General features: G+C 36.2%; 1 protein-coding gene across 3 annotated transcripts in view; it reads right to left on the bottom strand.

Moving 5' to 3' along the window:
- The window catches only part of LOC106870865 (puratrophin-1), a 582,111-nt gene that overhangs the window by 486,785 nt on the left and 82,826 nt on the right, over positions 1 to 12,500 (bottom strand). For all 3 annotated transcript variants that reach the window (XM_089353963.1, XM_089353964.1, XM_089353965.1), the window contains exons 2-3: positions 11,138 to 11,786; positions 9,109 to 9,276 (exon numbers count right to left, since the gene is read on the bottom strand). In XM_089353963.1, the coding sequence (XP_089210089.1) occupies positions 9,109 to 9,276; positions 11,138 to 11,516 (547 nt within the window). In that variant the 5' untranslated portion in view covers positions 11,517 to 11,786. The remainder of the gene's footprint in view (positions 1 to 9,108; positions 9,277 to 11,137; positions 11,787 to 12,500) is intronic.

Genomic DNA, 12,500 nt, shown 5'->3' with positions numbered 1-12,500 from the left:
TAAAACCAAAGTCCTAATAAGTATGAAGGTGGACAAAACACAAACCCCTTCAGGTAGATGGCCCTGCTCGATCTGTAGAAAAGGTGTAGGTAGAAACTCTATAAGACGTACCCAGTGCAAGCTATGGACACATAAGAGGTGCAGCAATATCAAAGGCAGGTTAACTAGGAAGTTAGTTTTTGTATGTGGCAGATGTTCAGGTGCAATAAACACTGAAAATGTGCAGAAAACAACTGCTGTCACATTCCAGGGAGAAAAACTAGACGTAGTTGATAGCTTCTGCTATCTGGGTGACCAAGTTAGTAGTGAGGGAAGGTGCACTGAAAGTGTAGCTGCTAGAATGAGAATAGCCTGGACAAAGTTCAGAGAGCTCTTACCTCTGCTGGCGACAAAGGGCTTCTCACTCAGAGTAAAAGGCAGACTGTATGACGCATGTGTATGAACAGCCATGCTACATGGCAGTGAAACATGGGCCGTGACTGCTGAGGACATGCGTAATCTCGCAAGGAATGAAACCAGTATGCTCTGATGGATGAGTAATGTCAGTGTGCATACCCAACAGAGTCTAAGTATCTTGAGAGAAAAGCTGAACCTAAGAAGCATCAGTTGTGGTGTGCAAGAGAGAGGATTGTGCTGGTATGGACATGTGGCGAGAATGGATGAGGATAGCTGTGTGAAAAAGTGCCACACCCTAGCAGTTGAGGGAACCCATGGAAGAGGCAAGCCCAGGAAGACCTGGGCTGAGGTGGTGAAGCATGACCTCCAAAAATTAGGCCTCACCGAGGCAATGACTTCTGAATGAGACCTTTGGAAATATGCTGTGCGTGAGAAGCCCCGGCAAGCCAAGTGAGACCAAAATCCAAGGCCTCTGCCAGGGATGTAGCCAGCCCGCTTATGCGTACCTTTCCTTCATTGGACACTACACTCTGCTTGTGAAGACCTGTTGAGGCAAGTGAAATCGAAATCAAAACCGAACTAAATTTGTAGACTGGCACCCATGCCAACGTCTCTTTCATTGAACACTAAACTTGGCTTGCGAAGACCTGTTGGGGCAAGTGAAAGCGAAATCATGATGGCACCTGTACCAGTGGAGCACTAAGAGCATGATCATTGTCAGAGCAGCTGTCTGGCTTCCATGCTGGTGGCACGTAAATAGCACCATTTGAGCGTGATCGTCACCAACATCGCCTTCCTGGCACCTGTGCCAGTGGCACGTGAATCAAAATCAAAACCGAACTAAATTTGTAGACTGGCACCCATGCCAATGTCTCTTTCATTGAACACTAAACTTGGCTTGCGAAGACCTGTTGGGGCAAGTGAAAGCGAAATCATGATGGCACCTGTACCAGTGGAGCACTAAGAGCGTAATCATTGTCAGAGCAGCTGTCTGGCTTCCATGCTGGTGGCCCGTAAATAGCACCATTTGAGCGTGATCGTCACCAACATCGCCTTTCTGGCACCTGTGCCAGTGGCACGTGAAAAGACATTCGAGCGTGGCCATTACCAGTACCACCTGACTGGCCTTCGTGCTGGTGGCACGTAAAAGCACCCACTACACTCTCGGAGTGGTTGGCGTTAGGAAGGGCATCCAGCTGTAGAAACTCTGCCAAATCAGATTGGGGCCTGGTGTAGCCACTTGGTCCACCAGTCCTCACTCAAATCGTCCAACCCATGCTAGAATGGGAAGCAGACGTTAAACGATGATGATGATGATAAAGAAGCATTGGTTATAGAACAAATATTAAATTTGGGTCAACAACCTTATATACAACACCGCCCCTCAAACATTTTCTTTCTATAAAAGGAGACAAATATTATTACTTGTTGTATATATATATATATATATATATATATATATAGTGAGAGAGAGAGAGAGAGAGAGAGATTATGAGGGGTAATGGTGTCAATAAGACCCAAAGGTGTTAGGTAATGCTGAGTAAGCGCTTTGGACAGTCTATAGTTAAGCTCTAGGTTCGGAGATTATGCAAATGAGAAGTCCAACATAGGTCATATACTAGCATGAGCATATATTAAAAAATTTTGAGAATGAGATAAAAATCCAAGGCTATGAAAGATTTTAGAACATCACAGCCTTGGATTTTTATCTCATTCTGAAAATTTATATATATATATATATATATATATATATATATAAACATATATAGAAATACATATTGAAAATAATATAGATACATAATGAAAGTAATTGAAATTGAAAGTATTAATAGAGAAGTTATGGTTTCACTTTTGAAATAAGAGGTTGTGTAAGAAATAAGAGGTTGCTCTGGGCTCATATTAGGCAAGAAGTTGAAAATTTTTTGGCCCATGACACTGCATGGATCCTAAGTAAGGCATGTCTAAAATCTGAATGAAATCGATTGGGTAGTTCTCAAGTTTTAGTGATGCACACATACAGACACACAGACACACATTCTCAGTTTTATATATATATATATATATATATATATATATATATATATATATAATCTCACACATACACACATAGATACATGCATATCATAACCTAACTCACAATCATCTGATATAGACAATCACAAGAACTGGTCTATGCCAGAATCACCTTAGCTTTCCTTGTAGTGGTAATTTTAAGAACATCATTATATTGGCATTATTCCCTCCACTATATTACCAACAGCAGTCTAAATTGGAAATCAATAAATTTGGTCTTATTTCAGATATTCCACCTCTTGATTTTCAAATCAATGATCTGTTTTTTTTGGTTTTGGTATTGCCACAGAGTAAAAAAAATCTCCCAATAACAGCATTATTTATTATAATGTTTGGAAATGTGCACAGGTGTGTAAATTTTCAAATATACAAGAGGTGGGCAAGTGAGTGAGTAAGAGATAGAGAGAGAGTATATATGTGTGTGTATACAACTGTATGATTATATATGTAACTACGTCTGTATAGACAGGTATGTCAAATAAACAAATTAATGTATGTATGTATGTATGTATATATGATTCTCTGTCTAGGTAGCCCTATGACAAACCTATGACATGCAAAGAAACAATCAGTCATTTGGGAGTCACCAGCACATGTGATACAAGCATGTGTATGTGAGAGAAGGGGAGGGAAAGAGAGAGGAAGAGAGGGAGAGAGAGAGAGAAAGGTGGAGAGAGAGCGTTTTTGTTTATGTTCATTTTCATTCATTATGTGTATAGATGCAGAAACAGCAATGTAGACAATTGAATTTCTATTGCTATATAATTGCTACAGAATTACATTGAGACATACAAACACACACAATAGTTAGCTTTCTCTTTTCTTTTCTTTCAGTCTTAGTATAATTAGATATACAAGAGAATGTGTGTGCATGTATGTGTGTATATGTGCATACACTATATTTATTATCTTGGAGAGAATGGTAGCTAGTTTCAAATATTGTACTGTTCATGAAGGCAAAAGCGAAAGTAGGAAGTTGTGATGTCATTACTTAATGAACAGTAATCTTTTGTTATTGTTGCTGTTGTTTTTTCCCTTTCCTTTGCTCTCTCTCTCTCTCTCTCTCTCTCTCTCCGTCTCTCTCTCACAGACACACACACATACAATATATATATGAATTAGTAATATTTGTAGAGACAAATTAGCTTGGATTACTGCCAAACATTTTGCTCTGAGTGTGAAAAACTTGGTAGAATTTGGCACAACTTCAGAAGAGAAAGGTAGATAAAACATTTCTAAAAGATAGTAAAAGATAAAACTCATCATTATCTTCATGACATAAATAATTGGTGTAGAAATCAAGTTCAAACTATATTGCATATCATTCTTTATCTTATTCCTTAACCCTTTTGTGAGGCAATATTTATAATGAAATACATTGCCTTTATGTTTTGATTAATTTTAAAAAGAATAAAGAACTTGGAAGGATCTAGTAAAACAGGTAACATTTTCATTAAACTGATGTTTGAAAAAAACATTCTTAAAAGATGAAATTATGATGATGGATGATTAGTTTAAATATCAACACTTTAATCTAGATTTTGTGACAGGCTTAGTGTATCAAAAGAGAATGAATATTTTTGTGGTGGAATGAGATCAGACAAAATATTGCAATTACTGTATAATGTGTTAATATGGATAAGATGTCTGTCTGTCTGTCTGTCTGTCTGTCTATCTATCAATCGATCGATCGATCGATCCATGCATCCATCCATGTACATACGTACGTACGTATGCATGCATGTATGTGTGTGGGGGGAGTGTACCTATGTATTGAAGAATGCATTAATTCACCTTAATCCTAAGTCTATGTGTAAGAGATTGCATTGGACCACCCTCATCCCTACATTCTAACATTGCCTTTCTGTACTACCAGCCATCAGTCTCTCTCAACCCAGGGTCAATTCTATTGCCATATATTACCTACTCTTATCTGATCACCCACCTTTACCTTTCTCTACTTCTGCCATTGCCAATCACTCCCTACCCAAATCCACCCCAATAATCCTGCTGCTTACATTACACTACAACTCCTTTCTGCTACCCAACAACCCTGGTTATTCATATGCCATCACTCTCTCTTTTAATCCTATCCTTGGTCATCTAAGCAAATGTAGGTGTTCTAGATTGAATGCTCCCTGCATTTGCACACTAACCCTTCTCACCCACTCCTAATTTTGTTGTTGGTATTGCTCTCCCATCTATTTTCCCTTCTGAGTCTACATATCTTCCCTCTCTGAGTACAGTCTTTTAAAGTATCCTGTATACAAGGCACTATCACTCCTGCATGAGTGCTGACAGGCTGGCAAATGAGAAGACAATGCATAGTGTTCGGAAGGCCATATTTATTTATCTTATCTGGTTTTATTGCCACGAGAAAACATACCCAGTAAACAATATAAAGTGACAGGCAATACAAAGGGCATACATACAAGCACCAGGGAGCAGCAGTTCCTAATAAGAAATAACTTAGAGCATGATGCCTCATCCAGCCAATGCCAGCATGGAAAGCAGACATAAAATGATGGTGATGACATATGCACACAAACACATGCACACACACACACACACACACACACACACACACACACACACACACATACACACACACACACACACACACACATACACACACACACACACACACACACACACACATGATGGGTTTTCTTACTGCTTCCAACTATCAATTCCACTCAGAAGGCATGGGCAATCCCAAAGCAAAAGTAGAAAGATTAAGAAATTCATTTTACAAATAGATGGTTTTGAGTCTAATCCCACTGCATAGCACCTTGGGTGTCTTCTACTCTGAATCTGGGTCAACTAAAGCCTTATGAGGGCATTTGGCAGATGGCATGGTGGCATGGTTGGGATGGTTTGACAAGAGCCGGCCAGATAGAAGCCTGCACCAGACTTCTATAACTGCTTTGGCGGAATTTTTATAGCTGGATGCCCTTCCTATCACCAACCACTCAGCAGGGTCGACTTAGTGCTTTTTACATGGCACAAGGGCAGGCAAGGTCAGTTTTGACAAGGTTTTTACAGCTGGATGCCCTTTCAAATGCCAAACACTTTACAGTGTGGACTGGGTGCTTTTAAGTGGCACCTACAGTGACAGGGTCACTAAGTACTTGCAAGACAAAAAAAAAATCTGTTTTGAGAGGGGAGGGGACATTGGAGGAGGTGATCTTGTATCGGATGATGAAAGGTTAGAGACAGAGAAACAGAAACAAGTGTCTTGCTGTAGAGGAGATACAAGGTTACCCGGCTGGGTTGGGAGTGGGTGGAGAGAGAGAAGTCAGGAATGAAGACAGAAACAGGTGCACTGCTGCGAAGGAAATACATGGTTACCCAACCTGAGGAAAGTGCAGGAGAAGGAGAGAGAGTGAGAGAGAGTTGGAGACATCAGGATAGAGATGGTGGAAAAGAGACAGGCATACTCACAAGGGACAGGGATCTCAATATAAATGGAATGGTTGAGTAAAGGAAGAGGGAGATGTAGATGGTGGCAAATGCCAGGGCATACCCTTGAAGTTTGAATATCATGATATAAGTGGCAGGATATCGTGAGTGGGGAAAACCTGGGCATATATAGAGTCAGTGGGGCTACTGGATAGCAATGATACAGAGGAACAGGGGTGTGAGGACAGGATTGGGGAGGGAGAGCTAGGCATAATGTATGAAGGAAGAAAAGAGATGTAGAGATGTAGTTTGGTTTATTGTGGTAGAGTGTGGGGGACACACAGCGCTTCTAGAACTCAGCTTCATATCACCAGACATCTCAATCCATTGTCATTTCCTCTGTGAGGCCCAGCATCCTGAGATCAGTCCTTACAACTTCATCCCATGTTTTCCTGGGTCTTCCTCGTCTGTGAGTACCAGATATATATATATATATATATATATATATATATATATATGTATGTATGTATGTATATATGTAAACATTATGTATGTATGTTTTGTTTAAACACTTTTTGACAGCAGTATTTCATCTACATAAAGTCCCTTCAAGACATATAGTGTTGAAAAACACTGTATTCCTCAAAATCAAACCAGGTGAAACAAATTGCCCTATAGGTGAATGAGAATGGTAGATATAGATATACTTGAGTAATCCTGTATATGCAAACACCATAAAATTGATCTACTGGTGTGCAACAGTGCCATGCAAGCAAAAAATCTTACACTATTTGTATCTACCTCAGACCACTGATTTGAATTTATTTTGAAGGTGACTCAAGAATACATTACAGATGAGCTGAAATAACAGTGAAATATCTATATCTACCATTCTCATTCATCTACAGGACAATTTGTTTCACCTGATTCTGAGGTGTACAGTGCTTATTAACACTCTACATCCTAAAAGGACTTCTCTTGGACAAAACATTGCAACTGAATAGTGTTTAATTTTTATGTTACCATATTTCTGTTGAGATGCTCTGTGTTTTGTTCAATTAATTTTAAATATAACAAAGAATTTAGTAAAATAACTTAGTTATCATTAAGCAAGTGTTAGGTACATAAATTGTGTCTAAGGTTTGGTGAAAGATTTTAATTCAGAACTTTTGAAAACAAGACATTTGTACTACAGAGCCAGAGATGGTTTCAGCTGGGTTAAACAAAAGCACATACAGTAAGTATGTGACATCTATCATGTTTACATTATTAGAGCTGCTTCTAACTCAGAATTTAATGTTATATATTTAGACACACACACACACACACACACACATGTATGTATGTATGTATGCATGCATGTATGTATGCATGCATGTATGTATGTATGTATGTATGTATGTGTGTGTGTATGATTATATGTATGCATGTATGTATGAATGTATGCATGCATGTATGTGTGTGTATGTATGTATGTATGTATGTATGTATGTGTGTGTATACATATAATTTAGAATTAAATGGATGTAACAAAACTGAAAATTGAAATACAGGAATATTTCAAAGAAATATGATCTCTGCCTCTCTCATTTCACCCCTTACTTCTATTCATTGATATACATACCTTTTCTCATATTCACCTTAACACTCATTCACTCTCTCACACGGACAATAAACAAACCCTTAGACTTGTCCATTCCAAAGAAATATGTTTCTGAATGAGAATTATTAAAATATGCTGAATGAAATACTTTTGTTCAACAATAAATATATGGAGATATTAAGCATATATCGAATTGAAAGTGGTGCTTCCATATAATTTATGTTATTCTTGAAATATATTTGTGTGTATATACAGCTATATGTGAACAAATATATACATACATGAGTGTGCATGTGTGTGTGTGTGTGTATTCTTTTACTTGTTTCAGTCAGTTGACCGCAGCCATACTGGAGCACCACCTTTAGTCAGACAAATCAACCCCAGGGCTTATTTTTTGTAAGCCTAATACTTATTCTATCGGTCTATTTTTGCCAGATTTCTAAGTTATGGAAATGTAAACACACCAACATCGGTTGTCAAGTGATTGTGTGGAGACAAACATAGATATATATATATATATATATATATATATTACTAATGATAATAATGATAATAAATAGTCCTCATCCAATTATAATGCGAGAGAGTTAGGGGTTGACGATTCAACCCCCTCAACCCCTAACTCTCTCGCACTATATATATATATACATGTACAGAGAGAGAGAGAGAGAGAGAGAGAGAGAATGGGCTTCTTTCAGTTTCCATCTACCAAATCCACTCACAAGGCTTTGGCTTTGGTCAGCCTGAGACTGTATTAGAAGACACTTGCCCAAGATGCCATGCAGTGAGACTGAACCCAGAACCATGCGGTTGGGAAACGAGTTTCTTATCACACGGCCACACCTGTGCCCACTTAGTTTTAGAATGGTGGCAGCTGATGAAGGAAATGTTCTCTATGTAGCCTGTGTGTTTTCTGTACTCTGTTTATCATTTTGTCCACGTTTATTTGCAACATCCTGTATCCAGATATCTATCTATATATACATGTAGATGTAGGTATGTACATACATGTACGTATATATGCATATACTCACATATTATTTGTATTATTATATATATATATATATATATATATATATATATATATATATATATATATATATATATACATGAGTGTGTGCGTGTGTGTAAGTTTGTATTCTTGTTATTGTTTATTTTATGGAATCATAAATAAAAGTCATTAAAAAATGAAATCTTGATCAAAATTTTTGACTAAAGGAAATGTAATGATAGGGACAATTATAAGTATATAGATGCATACTCACACACATATATACATGTGAATGTGTGTATAAATACACATATACAGACAAAGACATAATCGCATGTATGTGTGTGTATATATATATGTACATGTGAATGTATATATATGTATATGTGTAGGTATGCATAAATTTACATATATTCTCTTACATACTCTCTCACACACACACACACTCTCTTACACACATACATGCACAAATACACAGTACATATATTGCATACAACTACATTCATACATGTGTGTAAAGAGTGAGATGGAGAGGAGTTTGCACAGAAATGAGAAAAATATATCAGGTCATGTCAATCCCCGTAAATAAGTTTTATGTAAAAGAAAGAAAGAAAGAATAAACTGAATATTTAAAAACACTTACCAGGAAATATGAAGATTCCAGACTGCAATATTTTGTAATCCAAATCTTTTAATCCTTTTGGAAGGTTTATTTGTCGACGACTGTAAGAAGAGATTGAGTGCGGACTGGATGGAGTTGATAAACTCTCACCTTCACCAAGTGCCATTTCATCCAATAAAGACAAAGATCCTGAGGAATTGAAAAGACAGGAATGACCAGAATCGATTCTACCCTGAGACATGACAGTACTCTTCATACAAGTAATTCAAAGATTTTGTCGCACATTATTTAATTTGTCAATAAACCCGTTTACATATAAATTTTGACCGTACTTGTGTTTTGGGGTTTTTTTTTTTTTTTGCAATATGTCTATTTGTCCATCTATCTGGATAGCTATCTACCCTGTAATTTTAAGCAGAACAACTTAGATTAACTGAAAACGCCCAGTTTGTCAGATATTTGAAAAAACAAAAATAAGAAACAGCGAGAAACCAGTGAATACATGTAGAGTAATATGTATGTATAACAGTCTCTCAACAGAAGAAAACCAAGGGTAAGCAAAGGAACAGTCCTGGGGAATTTCTGTGTGTGTGCGTGTAGGCTGTCTCCACTTACAGTCAGCATGACTATTGGGAAGTATAGCATATGACTACACTCCCACTACCACTTGAACATAAATATAAGAACCATTTCAACATACATCACTGGTAAACTGACTGCCCCCTAAAGCACTGTTTTAAATAATTTACATGACATGGAGATAGCAAAAGCCTTTACCACCCAAATACCTCCCCCACACTATCAAGTTGATTACCAGTTAAGGGGGTGCTACTATCAGTAGATAGGGATGAACTGGGTGGAAGGTATCTTAGTGGAAACTAAATTTACCATAAAGAAACAAAAATTAAATATATATGTATATATACAGTTACAGCTTGACTGGATATAGAAACATTATAGGAAGCAGGAATCTGTAATTAGTCACTAATTGCAGTCTGACAACTGATATAATCATTGACATAGAGAAAGTTAAAAGTATATACAATGATCAAATGTTTAATGTTGATTTTGTTTTCTTGTTTTTCAATAAATTAGTTATAATCATTTAAAAATAATAATAACCAAATAAAAAAAAAACATCAAAACCAATGAAATATTAATTCAAATTGTTAGCAGCTGAGAATAAAACAGAATGGCATGAAATACTACGCTAAAGAAAATATATACATTTAATTCAGAAAAACCATTATTTTTATTCTTATTCTACTTCTCAGACATCCAATACTGATGATATTAATAGTTTGATCTACTTCAAAGAAAACGATTTTAAATACCTTTGGATGATGTCCAATTGAATTTGCAATGTAAAAAATATTTGATAGCTTTTAAATTACAAGAAAAAGTTATAGACAAAAATTGGTTTTAGTCTTTTAAATAAAAGAGTACTGTTTTTTGTTTCTTTACTTCTTTGTAATCAATCTACTGATCATACATATATTTAAAATCAAAAGTGGTAAGAAAAAGTAGAGTAGACCTACAGTATACAAAAAGTTATAATGATTTGCTAATATTTTGTATCTGCCCATAACATTGCTATTGTAGATTGAAACTGTTTGCACAAGTGTCATATCCAGTGCCAATATTGCAGTTTTCTGTCATTGAATTATAGCAGTAACTTATCCAAAAGATATTTGACAATTTTCCCTTCTCTATAAGAATGTTATAAACTATTTCAAGTGCAATGCTTTTTTTTTTTTATATATATATACTAGACCGTCTACAAGAAGATACTTCACTACAATAGTTGTCTAAGAAGGATTTTGAGCGCAGAATGTACAGTGCCAGAACAGATACCTCAATAATTTAAAAAACTTACTGCCCTTGTCTGGTACTTTATTTATTGACCCTGAAAGAATGAAAAATAAATTTGACATGGGTAGGATTTGAACTTAAACAAATATCCACAAAACCCTCAATAAGTGGAAATAAACAATAATAAATGATGTGGAGTCAAAAAGAGGTTGAAAGAAGATTCAAAAGATGTACCTACCATCAAAGTTCATCAATTTATCAGTATCAGCCAGATTAGCCTCATCTTCTTCAACTCCTCGATGGATCAATGGCTGTTCTGGATCACCTGGAAGAGTAGCAGGTGGATTGGACACAAGGTCATCCCATCTTAAGCACCGGATACTATCTTCAGCGGTCAGCAAACATCTCTGAAATAAGTTGCAAATCTCGCTGCGATGTGACATGCTGGAGAGTAGCCAACTTCTTGGCAATATATAAATCTTTGGATTAAATATCCAAGGAAACAAATCCTCAAGATACTTTCTTGTCAAAAGAGACAGAAAGTTTTTGAATAACAAATCCTGAAAGAGTTTGGTTGACACAAACTGCAAAGTGAAGTTGTCATCTGCTCTGGGCATCAACTGCCCACAGAATGCTACATCTTGACTAATTTCTCCTGAATGTTGAATGCGTGAACCAGATGACTGTAAAATTTGACAGCGGTAAATGTGGTAAATGTTGGAAAGGGTATGAAAATAGTCATAGCTTGAATTACAAAAATACCAAATTGTTGTTAACTTATATGGAAATCTTCCTAAATACTTTCCAGTTGTAATATATTTGAGGCTGGTTTCAGATATCAGTGGTTGTGTATAAACATTGATCACACGTGAAGTTGGTGATGAAATCTGAAACAAAATTAAATTTTGTTTAGCACATTTAAATTGTGACAAGACTTTTTGGTTTTAATTTGCAAATACAGTTTCATAAAACTGTTTGTGACAAATGTATTAGTTATGAAGCAAGGCAACCAGCAGACTCCTGCTGCAATAATGACAATAGAAACATTTTTTTAATTATTTAATTCAACAAAATAGGATTACATATATTCTGTGAAAATGTTCTATAGATTTCTGAGTGAGGTATATAGATTATTATCATTATCATTATTATTTTTGTGGTTGTTGTTATTTATTCCTCAGGTTAGCTCAGGCTGAGCAGAGCTATGATCAAAATGGCCCAAGGAATGATGGCTCTATCTTTTATTACATATAAGTTGACATTACCCAAAGAGCCATCCATTTTTTTAAAGATGGCAGACTATGATAAATTGTAACCTATCATCTTAATGGAGATTTGGCCAGACTTTTCAACAGGCTAAATAGCTACATAAAAGCTACCTTCATTGGCCAAATTAATCTACATGAAATAAAAATTTAGCATAGCTGATATTTTGTTTCAAATATCCAGAATATATTAGAGTATGAGAGCAATTCTCTGTTTTTTAGAATGCAGTTGTCAAACTCAAGTTAGCTCTGAATGAAAATATTCCAATCATGCTCATCCCAACTGTTTTTCAGGCATAATGTAAATCAGGTAACACTTTCCAATGTGTCCTTTCT

This window comes from Octopus bimaculoides, chromosome 6 (assembly GCF_046866305.1).
Source record: "Octopus bimaculoides isolate indiv1 chromosome 6, ASM4686630v1, whole genome shotgun sequence".
NCBI lineage: Eukaryota > Metazoa > Mollusca > Cephalopoda > Octopoda > Octopodidae > Octopus > Octopus bimaculoides.
Note: the sequence above shows the minus strand (reverse complement) of the source record. Positions and strands in the feature narration are given on the sequence as shown.